Source organism: Apis florea, unplaced genomic scaffold (genome assembly GCF_048593485.1).
Source record: "Apis florea isolate Af1SG1 unplaced genomic scaffold, ASM4859348v1 contig_3391_pilon, whole genome shotgun sequence".
In the NCBI taxonomy this organism is placed as follows: domain Eukaryota; kingdom Metazoa; phylum Arthropoda; class Insecta; order Hymenoptera; family Apidae; genus Apis; species Apis florea.
In genome coordinates this window covers 2,164,435-2,182,389 of record NW_028256754.1, presented here as the reverse complement: position 1 = coordinate 2,182,389, position 17,955 = coordinate 2,164,435, and the positions used below count along the sequence as shown (strand labels likewise).

Below are 17,955 nucleotides of genomic sequence, written 5' to 3'. Positions count from 1 at the left end.
AAATTATCATTAGAAAGAATCAGACTAATGATTTTCATACGTAATTTAGTTACAGAAATGAAATTATTAATTTTCTCAATTCTAAAAACTATTTAATATTTCTTTAATATTTTTTTATCTTTCCATGATTAATAATTTTATGAGTTAAAAGAAGAAAAAAAGAACGAAGAAAATTTGAGTTTGTTCAAAACCACATAATAAAATAATTACAGAAATTCTAAATTTTTAATAGGATATATATTAAAATTATTTTCAAGAACAAAAATAATCAACTGCAAGTTGAATGTTTACAACGAAACGTATGAAAGCATATACATGATTAAAATTACGGCTGTAGTTAGTCAAACTAGCTGTACAATCACGTTTGGGTTTACAAAATATTGCAATCTTCACAACTAGCATGTCCAGTCTTCGTAAATATTACTGCACATCGCATAAATTTCTTATTTATTATCAATTTATAGTAATTATTCGTCGATGTTGAAATGCGCTTTAAAAAACGTGGCATCATTAGAATAATAACATATTCATAAGAGCTACATTTAATACATTTCTTTAAATTATATATCAATATAAATTATCGTTCCAATTGTATTATAGCAATTATTCTAATAGACTAACTAATTAACTTGAATTAAAATCATCAACTTGATATATTTTAAGAGTTTTGTATTGAACTTTAAAATTCTTTCTTCTTTTTTTAAATAACTATAATAAACTAAACTCTTAGAAAAAAATTTATTTATTAAATAAATTGAATAAATCGCTCCATCTTCTCTCAATATTTAATAACATTCTTAGGTATTGTGGAGCCATGAATTAAAACGTCTTGAAGAAAGACTTTAATCACAGTTACAGACAGGAGAAAATGTTGAATAAAAGATGATTCATAAATAATAGGAAATCTTGTAATAATATCGTGGCAAGTTATCGCGTAGAGTGTATGGAGTGAATAAAAAATAAAAGAACAAAACTATGAAATAATTAATAAAACAAAAAAAAACTTGATTAATGAAATTGTAAAATGACCCTTCTTTTTAAATAATTTTTATCTTCCAATATATTCCATATAGTTTGCTCAAATCGTGATGAATTTACTATATTTAATGTGTTTTTTCTTTTTTTTTTTTTCTGATATTTTAATTGAGATTACTTCATTATTAATGTTAATCTATTATTACATATTTGCAAAATTTCATAGAATCTCAATAAAATATATAGGAAATACGCATAAAACACACACAAAAAGAATATTCAAACAAAAAATTTCAGGATGTTTGGAAGACAATCTAGAAATTTTATTTAGAAATTATTTTGTGGATATTTTGTGATAATAATTTTGTTATGAAATATCATATAATTTAATTATATCTTTCTACAATTAAAATTTAATTAAATTACATTTTATATATAAAAATGCATTAAGAAATGATATAAAATATTAATTAATGTTCATTATTTTGCAAAGAAATATATAGAATGTAAGATTACAACATTAATTATAAGTTTGCATTTCAAACATCCTGAATAGATATAATCCTGATAAAACAAGAGTATATATAGATAATTTTTTTCTGATTATGGGTATTAAATATTACATCACGTAGAACAGTACATAGTATTTCTTTGGGTCTTGTTATATTCAATTACAAAGATTTTACGTGGCAGGATCAAATAACTAAAATTTCGAGAAAAAATGTACTGTACAGAAGTAGTTCGCTATATTTATAAATACCTTTTTGTTTCCTGATACGAGTTTTCTTCATTCTGCAGTTGTTATCCGTATTTCTTTATTTAGTAATAAAATATACTTTTAAATAAATTCTTGTTCTTGATAAACTCGAATGTAATGAAAACAGTGTTTTCAAAAATATTTGTTAAATAATTGCCATTGATCAGCAAAATATTTACAAACATAAAAATTGATTTTGTAGAGAGAAGTGTCTAATCCATTGTTGGAGCATAGTGGAATCAATGTAGTACCATCGATCCAGCCATTACGTAAAATCCCTGTCGATTCGAAAGGGAGAACTTCCATGATGCATAAAGTATCATTGCAGGGTCATTACAGTCTCTTAATCCATCGTATACAAAGCGTAAATTTACCTTTCGTTAACATGATCATAATATTAAAACTGTGTACTATCTGGCTGAAGAACCGAATACAAACGCATTTCCAACCATCGTATATCAGACGTTGCTTTCTTACTATAGAGTCGTATAAATTATATGAATGGCTGCCTAATTTTATTCTTCTTCGTACGATGAAAATTTAATTGTAAATTTTAATGGCCTTTTCGAGGTAGTTGATACGAGAGCGCTTTGGCGCTTTGTTGACGTGTTCTAGGCCAAGCCAAGGCCTAAGTGGCGATGTGCCTGCATTTAAAAGTGGATAAACTACAAAATTTATTTTTCATTGATGTCAATTTAAAATTTGTTTATTATAAAATTCATTTATATAAAGTTTATTATTTCATTTAATCTGATATTTTATATCAAATTTAAATTTTTATATATGTATATATGCGAATATATATTTATATTTTTTCTTTTTTTTAATACTTTTTAATACTTACTTTGATTTGGATGAATACGAAAATCTGCAAGATCCATGCAATATTCTGGCGAATCCATAATAAAGTGTGGTTTACCCATTGTTACCACCGCGAACTTAAACTTCAAAGTTTTTTTATGAATTCTCATAAAATATCAAATAAAATTAGATTAGGATGCCTACCTTTTCAAATTCTTTTTCCTGTACTCCCAATTTCTTCAGTAGTCTTTCCTTCATTTTTGGAAAAGGCTCACCCTATGTACAAATAAAAATATTTGTAACTGAAATTAAATTATTTATTTAGAAAAATTTTTTTTATTATACTTACATGTTTGATTTTAAAGAAAAAGGGAATACCAAATGTTGAAAAAATATCCTTATGAAAATGTGCAACAGGAACCAACATTTCATCATCTGCCAAATTTAATTCATCATTTGGAATTTCTTCTATCCTGTATAATTTTGTACCAGATGTATTTAAGTTATCTAAAGGTACATCTTCTCTTGGACCAGGTGAGACTTTACTAGAATTAATTTCTAATATCCTTAATTTCCCGGATCCATTTTCTGATAATTCTACTTGTTTTTTAGCTTCTTCAAGCAATGTTGCTACTGTTCCGTTTTTATTAGGATAAAGAATAATTTCTTTTTCTTCTTTAAGAGATGGACCAACCCATATACATTTGAATTGCTTTTTATTTTCAAGTTCATTTACTCTAATACTAAGCTGTTGATAATATAATTTTTTCGCTTTAGGTTTACAGTAAGAAACCAAATCTTTCAATGAACCTTCAAATGTACATTTTAATGGATGTCCAGGTGAATCTTTGTAACTGTAAATATAAAAAATATAGTATTTATATATATATTTAATTATAATATTAAATATATTATAACAATTAAATATTCTTATTATATATTCTTATTATATATAACAATTATATTTTCTTACGTTTGACATTTAAAGAACTGCAGAAGATAAGGATCTGTACCAAGTCTCTGTGCCACAGCTCTTGCCATTTGGTCATATGTCATTCTTAATGAAAGTTCCATTGTAAAACCAGTATCATTAGGAATCGTTTTATCACAAAATGTAACTTCTACTCTATGAAATAGATCTCTAAAATATAAAATTTTTATATTAGATTTTTTGTGAAAAATATTGAATTTCGTAAATAATCCTATAACTTACTTAAAATATTCTCTACATGTTGGAAGCTCATACATTTGATTGTCTCCTTCTTTTTGAAAAACAATAATATCTCCATCCATTAATTCTTCAAGAACTTTTTCTAATGGTTCTGTTAGATTATCTATTTTTTCTACCAAATTTGGTTTAATTTCTTCATAAAGAGCTAATTCTGTATCAGGTGGAAAACCAGCTCTCTCATTTAAAATTGGTATAAGTTCCTCTGCACAAAATCATAATAATAATTATTTCCTACTGCTGTGAGATAAAAAATAAATTGTTAATTAACAATTAAATTCTAAATTAATATTTAATTAAAATATTTCCAGAAGATCTATAAATGTTACAAACAATAATTATAAACTATATATTTTCTTTATTACTTTTAATATTGATAAAATAATATTAAATAAAAAATAAAAAATAAATTAAAAAAAAACTTACGGACTTTAGCTGTGACAGGCATATAGTGATGTCCACAGTAATGAATCTTTTTATTCTTAGGATCATATAATTTAAAAAATAAGAGAACATCAGTGTCTTTATCAAAAGGTGGCAACGCTGTTAAATCAGAATCTGGAGGAACGAGTTCGACAAATACATTCCAAACATTCGGATTCTCCGCGCATTGATAAATAGATTTTTGAAGATCATTTTCTAATTCAATTGGCATTGGTCTACAAGTTTGGTTTGAACGTACATTCAGTGGCCATAGACGAATTTGCTCTATTGGATATTTCTGTAGAAATAGAATGAATTCCACAAGATTAATTATTTCAATTTCATAATATTTTAACTCCATAAAATCTTGTTACTCTTAAATATAAATTTTCAATCACCTACCGTGTTTGTAGATGATCACAACAATGTAATATATAACCAAATAACAGCACATATTATGAAGTCACACCAATATTTCAATCAAATAATTAAAAATATCGATAAAAGAAAATATCGATACTAATATATTTTAATATAATATGATGAGAGTAATAGCATGAAAAATTTTTCAACACTTACCAAGCTATCACTCAGCAATTCGAGAAACTCGTGCAAGGTACACTGCTTACGTACGCGAAATACACGATACAAAGCATGTTCTGGATCATATAAGTCATTTCCTTGGTGACCGTCAAAATTATCCTCAAGAAGGACGTTGACGGTTATATACAAGTATGCTTCTGTTCTTTCCTTTCTTCGTATTTGTTCCAGCCTCTTCTCCTCTTGCAGCCTCTCCACCAGCTAGACCAACAAAATTAAAATTATCCATATATGTACTAAATTCATCTCATTGGTAATTTTTCCTCATCTGTCTTCTAAAATTTAAACTTTTAGAAAAGCAGTGTACTAGTATCATGCTTTTGAGATTCGAGAACAAATAGTATTCGAAACATCAAAAGAATGAATTTTGTTTGTCCTTTATATAATTTTAATTTTGTTCATCTGCCGCAATACAGACTACTAAGTCAAACAATTACACAATGAAAATTATTCAGCTGTGAATGATGGTTACATACTTTATAAATTAATACATATAATATTAAAAAAAAAAGGAATATTTAAAATATTAATGAATCACAGGGATGATTTTTAATGACTATAATGATTTATAAAATCTATTAAATTATAATCCTATAAAATAAATTTTCTAATATTTTTATTTTATCTATAGATTAATTTTAAATTTTGATTAAAATATATGATAATGCTCAGTTAAATTTTATTAAAATCTGATTTATTAAATAATTTATACTCATCCCCATTCTTTTCTCATCTTCCAGCCTTTGTTTGATTTTAGATTTCGAAAAAAAAAAAAAAATAGATGTAATGAAAAAAACAAGATAGACATTAGCATTTAAAGGAATACAAAAAAAAAGAAAAATATCACGCAATAAAGAAAAATTTATTTTCTTTAATTTTCGTTCAATTTTTATGAAAATTGTATCATGAATTGTTGAGACACTTTCAATTAGAATGAATTCAAACATAATATAATAGTTTTAATATTCAAATTATTATAAATAACTATAAATATTATAAATAACTATAGATAATATTGAATATTAAATATTGATAATATTGATATATTAAATAATTATTAGTAAAATGAATCCATCTTCATGTCATGATATATTTAGTTTAATCAAAAAAATCTCAACAATCTATTACTAAATTCTCATAAAAATAAAACAAAAATGATAGAAAGTTTTCATTCCTAATTTTTTTTTCTTGCAACATCCCTTCATCCCTCCCAATATTAGATCTTGATCATGGCTGTACAATGTATCTATTCTATTTAATTATAACTATTTATTTATTTAATCAATTATATTTGAGTTAATTCTGAAAAAAGTACAAAAATTTAATTGTTTCGAACTTAATTAAATTTAACTGAGCCCTATCTTATATAAAGTTTCATATTAAAAATATATTTTTTATTAAAATAAGAATAATATAATCTCAACTATCATACCTGTGTATTATGAATATTTATCAAAATACATGACCATCATTTATGCCAAATAATAATAAAAATGTAATGTATAACTATAGTAGTGTGGAGATGCTTTACATTTGAATTATTATTATGAGGTTTTTTTTAAATAATAATATAGCTACATTTTTAATAAGTAAAACGTAAAGATGGTAATTAACTAATGTGATTTTAGTGTTTGAAATTCTCTAGTATTCAATAGTTTATTCTATATCTTTTCATTTACTTTATGTCTAAGATAAAGATTAATCTTATATAGGTATTTTATAGTTATTGTGAAATATATATATATATATATATATATTCACTTTGTTCATGAGGCATTGAATTTTTCTATTTATTAATATGTAACAACAAATAAATAGATAGCATCTGTTAATGGTGATACTGACTATTAACATTGACAAAATTTAATGAATTAACGACTCGATTAATTGATTTAGACCTCATTACAAGGTTCGATATCCTAATTTTATTATTAACGTTGATTCAAAGTATTAATTCGTGAAAATTATAAATTTGATTAATATAAATCACATTTCACCTCACTCACTAAATCTTCATTAAATAACAAATACACCTTAGAAGACGTATTAAGGAAGAAACAGACATTAATAAATCCTACTCATAATTCATTTTCTCTTTTTCCACAATATTATCTATTTCATGAGTTTAAAACTCATTATTTCAAATCAGATTTTGAATAATTATCTCTATTAACTAATAAGTCTTTCCTGCCAGTATTTTTCTTATAATTATTCACACATTTTCAACCTATTCTGCGATATGTCTGTGCATTTGTTACCCAAAGCTTTAGAATACTACAATACAATTATTTTTTTAGATATAATATCATACAATATTTATTACAATAAACATTTCAAAACGATTCTAAGGCTCATCATGATAATAGCCTAATAATCAGATTTATGCCAACCCGATTGCAATTTTTAAAATACCTGAAGTGCAACGCGTACATTAATTATAGCTGTATAATCTTTAGACAACTAATATATAAATATAAAATTTGTAAGTAATGAAAAAAATAAATTAGAAGAATCAACAAAAATTTCATTTTTACATGACTCAATCGTCCATACAAAAAAATCCTCTGTCGAAAAGATAAAAATACTTTCATTTGAATAAAACAAATCTCTATATAACACTAATTAGTAAAGATCTACTGATAATATACATTTCAGACAACTGTAATATAACATTTTACATTAATTAATTGTCATATTAGAACAAAATATTTTTGTGTATTAACTTTAATTCGATATGACGTAAAGAATTTTTTCCTCTTTTTTAAATATAAAATAAATATCAGCAAAGTAATGCGCGCGTAACACTTTACGTCACACAAATGTGACATATTACATGCAACATGTACCTGAAAATGGAGACAATGTATACAATATCAACATTTGGTGATATAACAGCATGAAGCTGATAACGCTATAAATTTCTGGTTATTAAAAAATATTAAGAGAAATTTTATAACAAATATTTGAAAATATATATATGTATGTATAGGTGCTAAAAAAAATATTAATTTATTAAATTTAATTTGTAGATATTATTTTCTGATTTAATTCATATATCCAAAATATTGAATCTATTCAAATACGTTCCTATGTTATTAAACTCATTTTATCTTCGTATTTAACTTGATGTAATGTTTTATGAATTTAATGATTTTATATGTTATGAGCTAAAATTAGCTCAAAACATATTTAAGAAATGGAAAGTTTTGTTGGAAAAAAATTCAACCAATTTACAACTCTTTCCATCTCTTTAAAAATCATGAATATAGAGATTTGGATTTCGAGAATTTTGCGTGCACGGACGAAGAGTCGTAGTCTCTGTATGTGAGTCTTTGATTGAGTCAGTCGCGTCTTTGTCACGTTCAAGGTCGCTCAACTCCTGGGAAAGCTCTCTTTGTAGGACGTTTCTGACCTCTTGAGGTATATCCTCTTCCTTAACTTCTTGTAAGACGTTTTCCAACTCAGAGTCCCTTATGTACACCAACATATAGGCGTTCGTACAATGTTTCACAGCTATAGACATATCCTCATCTTGACCACCATAATTGTGTTCAATAGCTTCTTGTTTTGTACACCTTGAGACGACATCATCGTCGAATTTGCACCACTGTTTCAAGATTGAGTATACATAATCAATGGTATTTACATTCAATTATTATTTAAAAACAAAATTAAATTGAAAAATATATAAAATTATTTTTAATAAAAATAAAACACAAACAATATATATTATTAGAAACAAAAATTTATAAATTATTTAAATATAATATAATATTTTCATATTTATGTATAATATAAAAACTACACATACTTTTCCATCACCAGCAGGGTTGATAAATACAACATAATGTCCACCATGATTATCCCCACTATGAACTAAGACTGCATGCAATGTGTAATCTGCACTTGTTGTTTCTTTACTTTGTAAATATTTTCCAAGACTTATTTTTTCATAAAATTCAAACCTTAATAAAATAATACATATATTTGTAAAGATCAAAAATATAATAAAAAATAAATTCTATATAATAATAACTTATTCCTTACCTATCATTAAATTTCACAGAACAATCTGTAACTGGATCATATTGAAATCGCATTAAATGTAAATGCAATACTGGTGGAAATGATGAAAAGATAACACCTTTTTCCGCCTCTTGTAAACCATTTTCTCCAGCATCATATTTATTATCACCATCCAGACTTTCAGTACTCACATAATCATTAAATGACTCATAAACTAAAGTTAATTTTTAATATAATATAATACTTTATATAATATAAAAAACGAAATTTTATCTATTTTTAGATAAAAAAAGATTTCTTCATATATATATATATATATATATATATATATATATATATATATATACTTACTATTTTTCTTTCCTTTAATATTTAATTGTATATCATAGAAAGTTTCAACCCTAGTTGATTTATAATCAATATTTTTACACTTGATAAATGACACCATTTTTCCTTCAAATAATTTTGGCACTGTACCCTCTACACATGTACCTTTCATTTTACTTTCCAACTTATCTAAAAGCTATAAAAATTATTAGTAAAATAAAAATCCATTATCTATTTACAGAGATAAATAATTATTAAATTAAGATATTTTAGATTAATATTTAGAGTTAAAGATATTATAAGTTTTATAATAAATAATTATAATAAATTGTAATAATAAACTAATTCCTTAATAGTATTAATTTCTTACCACTCGTAAAAATTCTTGTACATCATGTTGCATAAAAGAATCCAATGTTTCCCAACCAAAACTTTTAGTTAATTTTTTTGTACCTACTGGTTTATCAGAGAATTGCAATTCATGAAATACCCTTTGTAAAGCCAAAGCAACACTTTTGCTAGAGTCATCACTTTCAGTCGGCATTTTGTAGACTGCTTTACGTAACTGAAAATATAAAAAAAATAAATGACTAAATATTTACAATATATACAATTATTTCAGAATCTAAAAAATAAAATTGCTTATTAATTTTGAATTTGAAAAATATTATTATATTGTAAAATTTATTTTACTTGAGCTAACCTGATAATTTCATAATATCCATATTTTGTTGTGTTCCACTATTATTTTATATTAATATAATATACACAATATGCATTGTAACAAATTGTATGTTATAAATTTAATTTACAAATTTTTAAATATTTAAAATGATTTTATTGATTTACCTGATTAGTAAAATACAAAGTTTGAAGCAAAGAATTCATATAGCATGTAGCACCTTGATTTTTTAAACCTACAAATCCTGTATGTTTTTTACTATCCCAACTGACACCATGTGGAGCATCAGCCATGACATGAACCTATTTTAAAGAAATAAATATTATAATATTTTAAAGAATAAATAAATTATATATATTATAAATTATAATATTTTTATTATATTATAAAAATAAATTTAAATATATTTAATATATTTTTTAAAAATATTTATAAAAAAATGAATGTGGAATAGAAATTAATAATGATATTTATTTAATGATATTTATCTCGTCTAATTTATATTATAATTTATCTAGTCTAATTTGAAAAATTAGTTTATAAAGGAATCAAAAAGTTAAAAATTTCATCATATTTTAATTGAAAATAATTTAAATTAAATAACATGAACATATAATAAATAATAAAAAATTAAAAAATTTATATATTATATTTAAACACAAAATTTTTGTATTATCTTTTTTAATTTAAAATATCTATAACATCACTAACCTCAAGTGTAATAGAATCATCTTTAATAAAACCTTTATCAGGATCCAAGACATCTTGCCATGTCATAAAATGACTAAATCCCCAATCATTTTCTTTACTATAGAAAAGATGTTGAATCTCTAAAATGGAAATTATATTTTAATATATTTAAAAATACACAATATACATACACAATACAAATACACAAATAATATAACAAGATTTTATAATAATAGATTTTATAAAATCTAAAAAATTAAAAATTAAATGAAATTAATCAATAATTTACTGGAAATAATAAAATATATATAGATATATATTAATGTACTAACTTCTACTAAATGGTTCCTGTCCTTCTTTACAAGAAAGTAATCGAAGATCTGCAACTGCATAACAACTCCACGATGATTCACTTTCTCCATTACATTGCAAGAAGAAACCAAGTGATTTTTGAGGAGCTCTATCTTGTGTTTGACTTGATCTTGGCATTACCATTATCTTCCATGGCAAATTACGAACATAACATGGAGGTGATAACTGAGTTTCTTTCATTTTAGAAAGATTTTCCACTGTATAGCGAAATGTTGCTTCTGATCTTGCTTCGTCTATTTAAAAAATATTAATAAAATTAAAAAAAGGAAAAATTAAAATTTACAAATTTTTTTTTTAATTTAAGATATTATAATAATTATATTAATTACTTTATTTTAATAAATCATAATTAATATTTTCAAATTTTATAATATAAATATTGAAGTAAAGAAACATTTAACAATTTTTAAATAATATAAATAATTTTTTATTTTTTTACTTGTAAAAAATTTTTTTTTTTTACTTATATAGTAAAAGAATTAAAAAAAAATTCTGTTCTTTCTTAATTTTCTAGATAAAATGCTATTTAAATTATATTTTATATTAATAACTATTTTTTACTAAAGAATATTTAAATTTTCATTATTATAACAGGAATTTTATGAAGATTATATAAAAAAATTGTTATTTTATTTTTTATAAATTATAATATTATAAATCATAATTTTTCAATTTTTTTCTATAAATTTAATTGCTAATATAATTTAAACAATCTATTAAAAATAAAAAATTATAGTATTTTTTATTAAAATTTGTATCAAATTAATTGTTAATATAAAAATTATTAAATTATAAAATATAAATTATTAATTATATATATTTTTTATATAAAGTTAAGTATTATATTTAATTCAGAGTTAAAAATATTATCAATAAAATAAATCCTTTAAAAATATTATTTTTTCCCTACCTTCCTCCATTTCTTGATCTTGAACTATACAAGCTAATTCTGATTCTCCGTTCATAGGACTAGTATCATTGCCATCTCCTCCACCATCATTTGGTGTTTCTAGAAGGTTAAGACATCTATTACTGCAAAATTTTTAAAAAATTGCTTTTTGAAAAAAAGCTTTTATAAATTTAAGAATAAATTGAATGGATAAAATTACATTTTACGATGAATTATGCACTGTTTTATATATGATATATAAATTTTTAACATTAGTGTACTTTATATTTTTTGTACATGAAAAATCGCACATTACCAAATATAATAAATATTTTTGTGCTGTAGATTACCTATAACATTAATATATGAAACTAAAAAATTTAATTAATATTTTATAATCTTAATAAAATGATTTACAGAAATATCCATGTGATAATTTATACAAATACTTAGTGAAAAATGCTGTGTCTGATTTCAATCATTTTGACATAATTAAATAACAAATGAATGTTTCTACCAAATGAAGAACTACACATTTATAAATTGTTAAAAAAAATTAAAATATGTTTAAAATATTTCTATTAAGTAAAAAAAAATATATTATAAATTATGCAAAACATATTTAGAATAATATTATATCTAAAATATTTTTATTTTATTTTTTTTATCATATTAAATAATTCGTAATATTTTTTACACATATTTTAGATACTATATATATATATATATATATATATATATATATATATATTATATATATATATATATATTCATATTTATATGTATCTAATATGTATATATTAGATATTATATATTGATATTCTTATAAAATCTATTATGAAAGATATGAATAATTGGATATTATATATTATATGGATATATATATATATATATTATAATTTTTGATTTTATTCTTTTTATTTTTAATATAAATTGTAACTTATATATAATAAACTAATCTAATATTAAGTCAAAATTATTCAAAATGTAATATCTCGGTAAATTATATTAATATAATATAATATAAAATAATCCAAATTGGAATAATTATTTATATTTTTAACTATAAATTCAATATAATTTTTGTTATTTTAAATTCTATTTAAAATCATTTTTAATAAATATACATACATATGGAAACAAAATTTATTGTAAAATGTTCATATTAACGTATAATGTTCGAAGTATTTTCCATAACCTTCAATATGAAAATCAAAACATATGAAACTAATTTAAAATTATAAAAATTAAATAAAGTAATAGAAATGAATGAAAATTGTACCTCCTTCTTGTGTATCCATTTCTTCAACTTCATTAACCTGAACTGGTGCCAGGTTGAGCTGTTTAAGATTTTCTTGATCGTTAACGTGGTTCATCGCAATGCCGATATTGATGGTCGTCTTGATTGCGCCGGGAACCTCGGAGGCGGCTTCCGCCGTCGAGGTTACTTCTGAAGTTAATTTAACTGGTGTAACTATGAACGAGTTGCGAGCAAAAATTGACTGTTGTCGTTCGATAAACTGATTATTCTCGTCAGGGACGGAAGATTTTTGCTCAAGCAAATTTTGCTCTTGTACTTGTTCAATTCCAATCGTAACCGGGCTCGCGTCACTACTACGATTTGAGAGCGACGTCGTTTTACCACACGACGACGATTGATATTTACTTGTGATGAGCCCAATTTCTGCGGCTATCAAATGCCCCCGCTTTTTCGGGGGACGCCCACAACATATATTCCACCCTTGTGCAATATCTTCGTAATTTCTACGTTGTCCCTGCTTTTGTCGCTACAACTATTTCTTTTCTTATTTCTGTAGTATCTATCTTGCTCACACTTTTCACTCTGTACTCCCTCACTCTTTCTCGACCGATCCGAGAAACGGTTTCCGCACCGCGGGACCGGCGCGCTACTAATCGTGAAACCTACGTACTTCTTGCAAACTTCAGCTCCACTATGTTTCGATCTTAATACTCTTTCCAACCTCTGCCAATGATTCTCTGTGCTAACAAATTTTTTTATCAATGCTTCCAGTTTTTTAATTTGATTATTGAGACACTCAGCTGATGTTTTCACGAACAAAGACAGAACGATCTGCTTCGATGATCGTCTCTCAAATCTCTTTTACGTGAAAATAAACAAAATGGCGACGAACTACACTGTTCTATTGCTTACCTCTTGCCTGTTTGTTCTGCATGCAATTCGTATAGGCCACGAAATTTTCATGATTCTTTAGATGGCATACTCAATACTACATTTTAGTTCATAAGAAAAGAATAAGGATAATATGAGCACATACTATTCTATATATATTTTTAAGAGAATTTTATTTTTGTTTTAAATTTATATTAAGAACAACAAATTAATATTTTTTTTATCGTATCAATTATTTAAGAAAAATAATAACTAGTTATTTATTAGCTTAAAAAATATTTTTTAAAGTCAATTATGGTTATAAAAAAAATTGAAATTAAATATTATATATATATTATATGTTAATTTTTATAATTGATATCATTTTTCTGATAATTAATAAAATACATATGTATTAAAAATTTCAAAATAAAAATATAAGAATTGTATAATATTTAAACAATAACAAATAAACAATAATATTAAATATTATTACTTATAATATATAAAATAAAATTTATTTATTGAATCAGTAAACAGAAGTAAATAATCATTGTTTAAATATATAAATATATAAATATATAAAAGAGAAAATAACATTATAAAAAAATTTTCTTAAATAAATGAAATTGTAATCAAATTGAAAAATTGAAGAAATGTTTAATAAAATTAAAATATTTAATAATCATAATCAATATGAATTATTGCGTTGTGCAAATCAATATATTTTATGATTTATATCTAATTTAATATTATATATTTTGTACATTCAAAAATATTGCATTTTATATATTTTTTGTATATATTTATATTTCTATATATTTTTATTTATTTTATTTTATTTAATTAAAATTAAATAATTTATTAAATTTAGAATAAAGTGATAAAATGAAAGTAAAAATAATTATTAATATAATTACAATTAATTATCTTTACATACATATATAATTTGATTATTTGATTATAACCCTGGACTAAATTAGTTTTAATATTAAAATATAGTTTTACAAAAATATTGTTATATTTTTGTATTAGAAAAAATTTATTTTTAATTGTAGCAATATTATATTTAAATATATTATTTAAATATATATATATTTAATATATTTTTCATATATTGCATATTACAAATATTATACATACAGGTTTGATTTATATTATATTATATTTGATTTATATTATATTATATAATTCAATAAATATAATACAAGAATTTATATCATTGAATTAAATTTGAAATATATATACATACATAATATTTAAAAATGCATTCAAAGTTAAAAAATTCTATCATATTTAATATTAGGTTATAGATGAAAAAAGTTATTAAAAAATGTTATAAGTTTTAACATTCACGAAACAAAATATTGCTGTTTTTAAATTCCAAAAATAAATACATATCTCTAAAATTTATAAAATTCTATTTCATTTTACACATATATATATATCATATACAATATGATAGATGTTCCAAAAATTTAATATATAATAATATATAATAATTTATTATAAAAAACATTTTTTTTTATATATTAATAACTTATAATTTCAAAAATTATTAATATATTAATTATATGACTATATAATAATTTTATAACATATTATTTTTATATAAATTTTATTTACATTTTGTTAAATATTCATTATTTGTTTTATTTTTTAACTTATGTTTATAAAATACAATTAAATATATATTTTAAAAACAATTTTTTCTATTAATTAAAATTTTAAATTAATTTAAAATAATAATAAATTAATAAAATATTTAAATATATTAATTAATTCTATTATCCCTATATAAATAAAATAATTTCATTAATCAATTATATTACTAATTACTTTTTATATTTATAATAAAAATAACTTTATATATATATATATACGTATTATTATTAATAAATGTAGTTTATATAAGATATTATTTTATGTAACTACATGCATATAGTTAATAAAAAATAATATTATTTTTTAATACAAAAAAATATCTTAAACATATAAATTATGTTAGATTATATTAATAATTTAATTATAAAACTTCATTACAACAATAAAAAAATTATAAAATATATAAATAATTATGATATTATAATCAAAAATATTGTAATCATTTGTACACATTTTATAAAAATTTTATAAAAATTAATATGTAATAAATTACAATAAAAATTATGCAATAGCAGAAAATTATATAACATTATTTAAATATAAATTAATATTAATATAAAATAAGATTGACATTTATTTCCATAAAAAATAATAAGATTCTACTAAACAAAAATTTTTATTATTTTATTATAACTTATTATTAATTTAAATATTGACAAAAAAAAATTTTGTATTTATAATATTTATATTATAACTGTGATTATTATATATGTTAACAAATAATTTTTTAATAAAAGATATCATTAAAATTAAAAAAAAAGAGAGAAATTAAACTAAAAAAAATAAATAAAAAAATATATAAAAAATTAAACTTTATTAAATTGAACAATATTGATAATTTAATTTAGTTATTATTTGAAAAAAAAATATAATGTTATATACAAAATAAAATACTATTATCCTAAAATTATTCAAAATTAAAGTAAATTATTTAAAATAATAATTATTTAATTATTCTAGTTCTATTTTATATATTTTAATAATATATAAGTTTTCTTTATTTTTTCTTTATAATTTATACAAAGAGCAAATACAATAATTTTAAAAGATCTTCTTATAATTATAGTAAAATAAGATAAAAATCTTCTATTATCATAAATTTTAAACAATACATTAATTTTTAGTAATACATTAAATCATAAACACATAGAATTTATTTCTATGTATATTATTTATGAACTATTAACTATTAAATAAGAATTGTTCTATTGAAATCAATTAATATTTAATAGATAAAAAAATATATATTTGAATTTAACAATATATTTTTTAATTGACAAATTCAATAAAATTAAATATAATATCCATATATATAAATTGCATTCATTATGTTTTTATCTTTAATTCAATTTAGTTGATAAAAATTTATTTTTCATAAATAAAATATTTATTACATTAAAATATTTTCTAACAAATTCAAATTTTTAAAATATTATAATTAAATATTATTAAATCAATAATTATTTTTTATATGTATAATATTGTATTTCTGTTCCTATATTGTTTTATAATACTTATTTTCTATTCCTAATTATATATATATATATATATAATATTCTTAAATAATATATTACTATACATTATAATTTAATATGAACAAAATACTTGGATTATATAAAATAATGATAATAAATAATAGTAATATGTATATATAGTAAATATAGTTTATTTTAATAATTTTTTTAAAAAATATTTTATCATTAAATAAAATAATTAATATATATAATTAAATAGTTAAATAATATTAATAATTGTATTATAATAAATAATTATTAAGTCACACATCAAATATTAGAGCTTTATTTATTATAAATCAATATCAATTGTAAATTGAAGATCTTTTTTTTCCAATATGTGTAATGTTGGAAACTATTTCCAATATTTATATATTATGTAATAAGATAAATAATATATTTCTATTATAGATTATATAAATCAATCTATAAAGTTTAATGTTTAATCAATTCTGATTATTAATAATATAAAATATTTTTTTTAATTCTTTAAAATTAAAATATTACATTTTTTATTTTAAGATAAAAGAATTAAACTAATTAGAAAATATATTCTAAAAAAACATTTATTTTAAATATAAATATTTTAAATTATTCATTAAAAATAATTATATGTTAAAATAATAATAAATATCGTAATTTTTTAAATTTATAATATTTAATTTAAAAGTCAAAAAAATTAATAATTACAATTATTATATATATTATAACTAATACTGAACAAATTATATAATTTTTTTTTTGTTATAATATTTAACAATAATATTTTTAAGTTTTTAAATAATACTTTTATCAATTTTTTTAAATATTTAGAATAAAATTAAATTTTATTATTATATTTAAACATATATTATTTTTTTTCATTATAATAATAA

The 17,955-nt window shown here is 21.0% G+C and overlaps 1 protein-coding gene across 9 annotated transcripts; it reads right to left on the bottom strand.

The window, feature by feature from the left end:
- Positions 1 to 726: 726 nt before the first annotated feature.
- On the bottom strand, positions 727 to 13,961 carry Usp7 (Ubiquitin-specific protease 7). 9 transcript variants are annotated; one of them, XR_001112839.3, is made up of 19 exons: positions 13,053 to 13,961; positions 11,792 to 11,890; positions 10,842 to 11,114; positions 10,531 to 10,649; positions 9,987 to 10,121; positions 9,508 to 9,702; positions 9,162 to 9,333; positions 8,832 to 9,024; positions 8,596 to 8,749; positions 8,197 to 8,391; positions 4,764 to 4,985; positions 4,188 to 4,482; positions 3,747 to 3,966; positions 3,507 to 3,674; positions 2,883 to 3,387; positions 2,738 to 2,809; positions 2,577 to 2,676; positions 2,107 to 2,397; positions 1,277 to 2,010 (listed from the first exon to the last, which is right to left on the bottom strand). XR_001112839.3 is itself a non-coding variant. In XM_012492944.3 (18 exons), the coding sequence occupies exons 1-18, from the start codon at positions 13,144 to 13,146 to the stop codon at positions 2,273 to 2,275; spliced, it is 3,336 nt and encodes a 1,111-aa protein (XP_012348398.2). In that variant the 5' UTR covers positions 13,147 to 13,961; the 3' UTR covers positions 727 to 2,272. The 9 variants fall into 9 exon arrangements, 6 of the variants coding, with proteins under 6 accessions (XP_012348398.2, XP_012348400.2, XP_012348399.2 ...); XR_001112840.2 differs by having other exon boundaries at positions 1,605 to 2,010; positions 2,107 to 2,376; XR_015293384.1 differs by having other exon boundaries at positions 1,882 to 2,010; positions 2,107 to 2,376; positions 2,577 to 2,670.
- Between the last annotated feature and the right edge of the window lie 3,994 nt (positions 13,962 to 17,955).

What these genes read in the sequence shown, in the direction of transcription:
- Usp7 (XM_012492944.3), bottom strand. Translation starts at nt 13,146, where the DNA reads ATGAACCACGTTAACGATCAAGAAAATCTTAAACAGCTCAACCTGGCA. An exon ending in AATGGATACACAAGAAGGAG is followed by an intron (nt 11,891 to 13,052) that starts GTACAATTTTCA and finishes TTAACCTTCTAG; the next exon opens with AAACACCAAATGATGGTGGA. An exon ending in TCGTATTCATCCAAATCAAA is followed by an intron (nt 2,398 to 2,576) that starts GTAAGTATTAAA and finishes TAAATTTTGTAG; the next exon opens with TTTATCCACTTTTAAATGCA.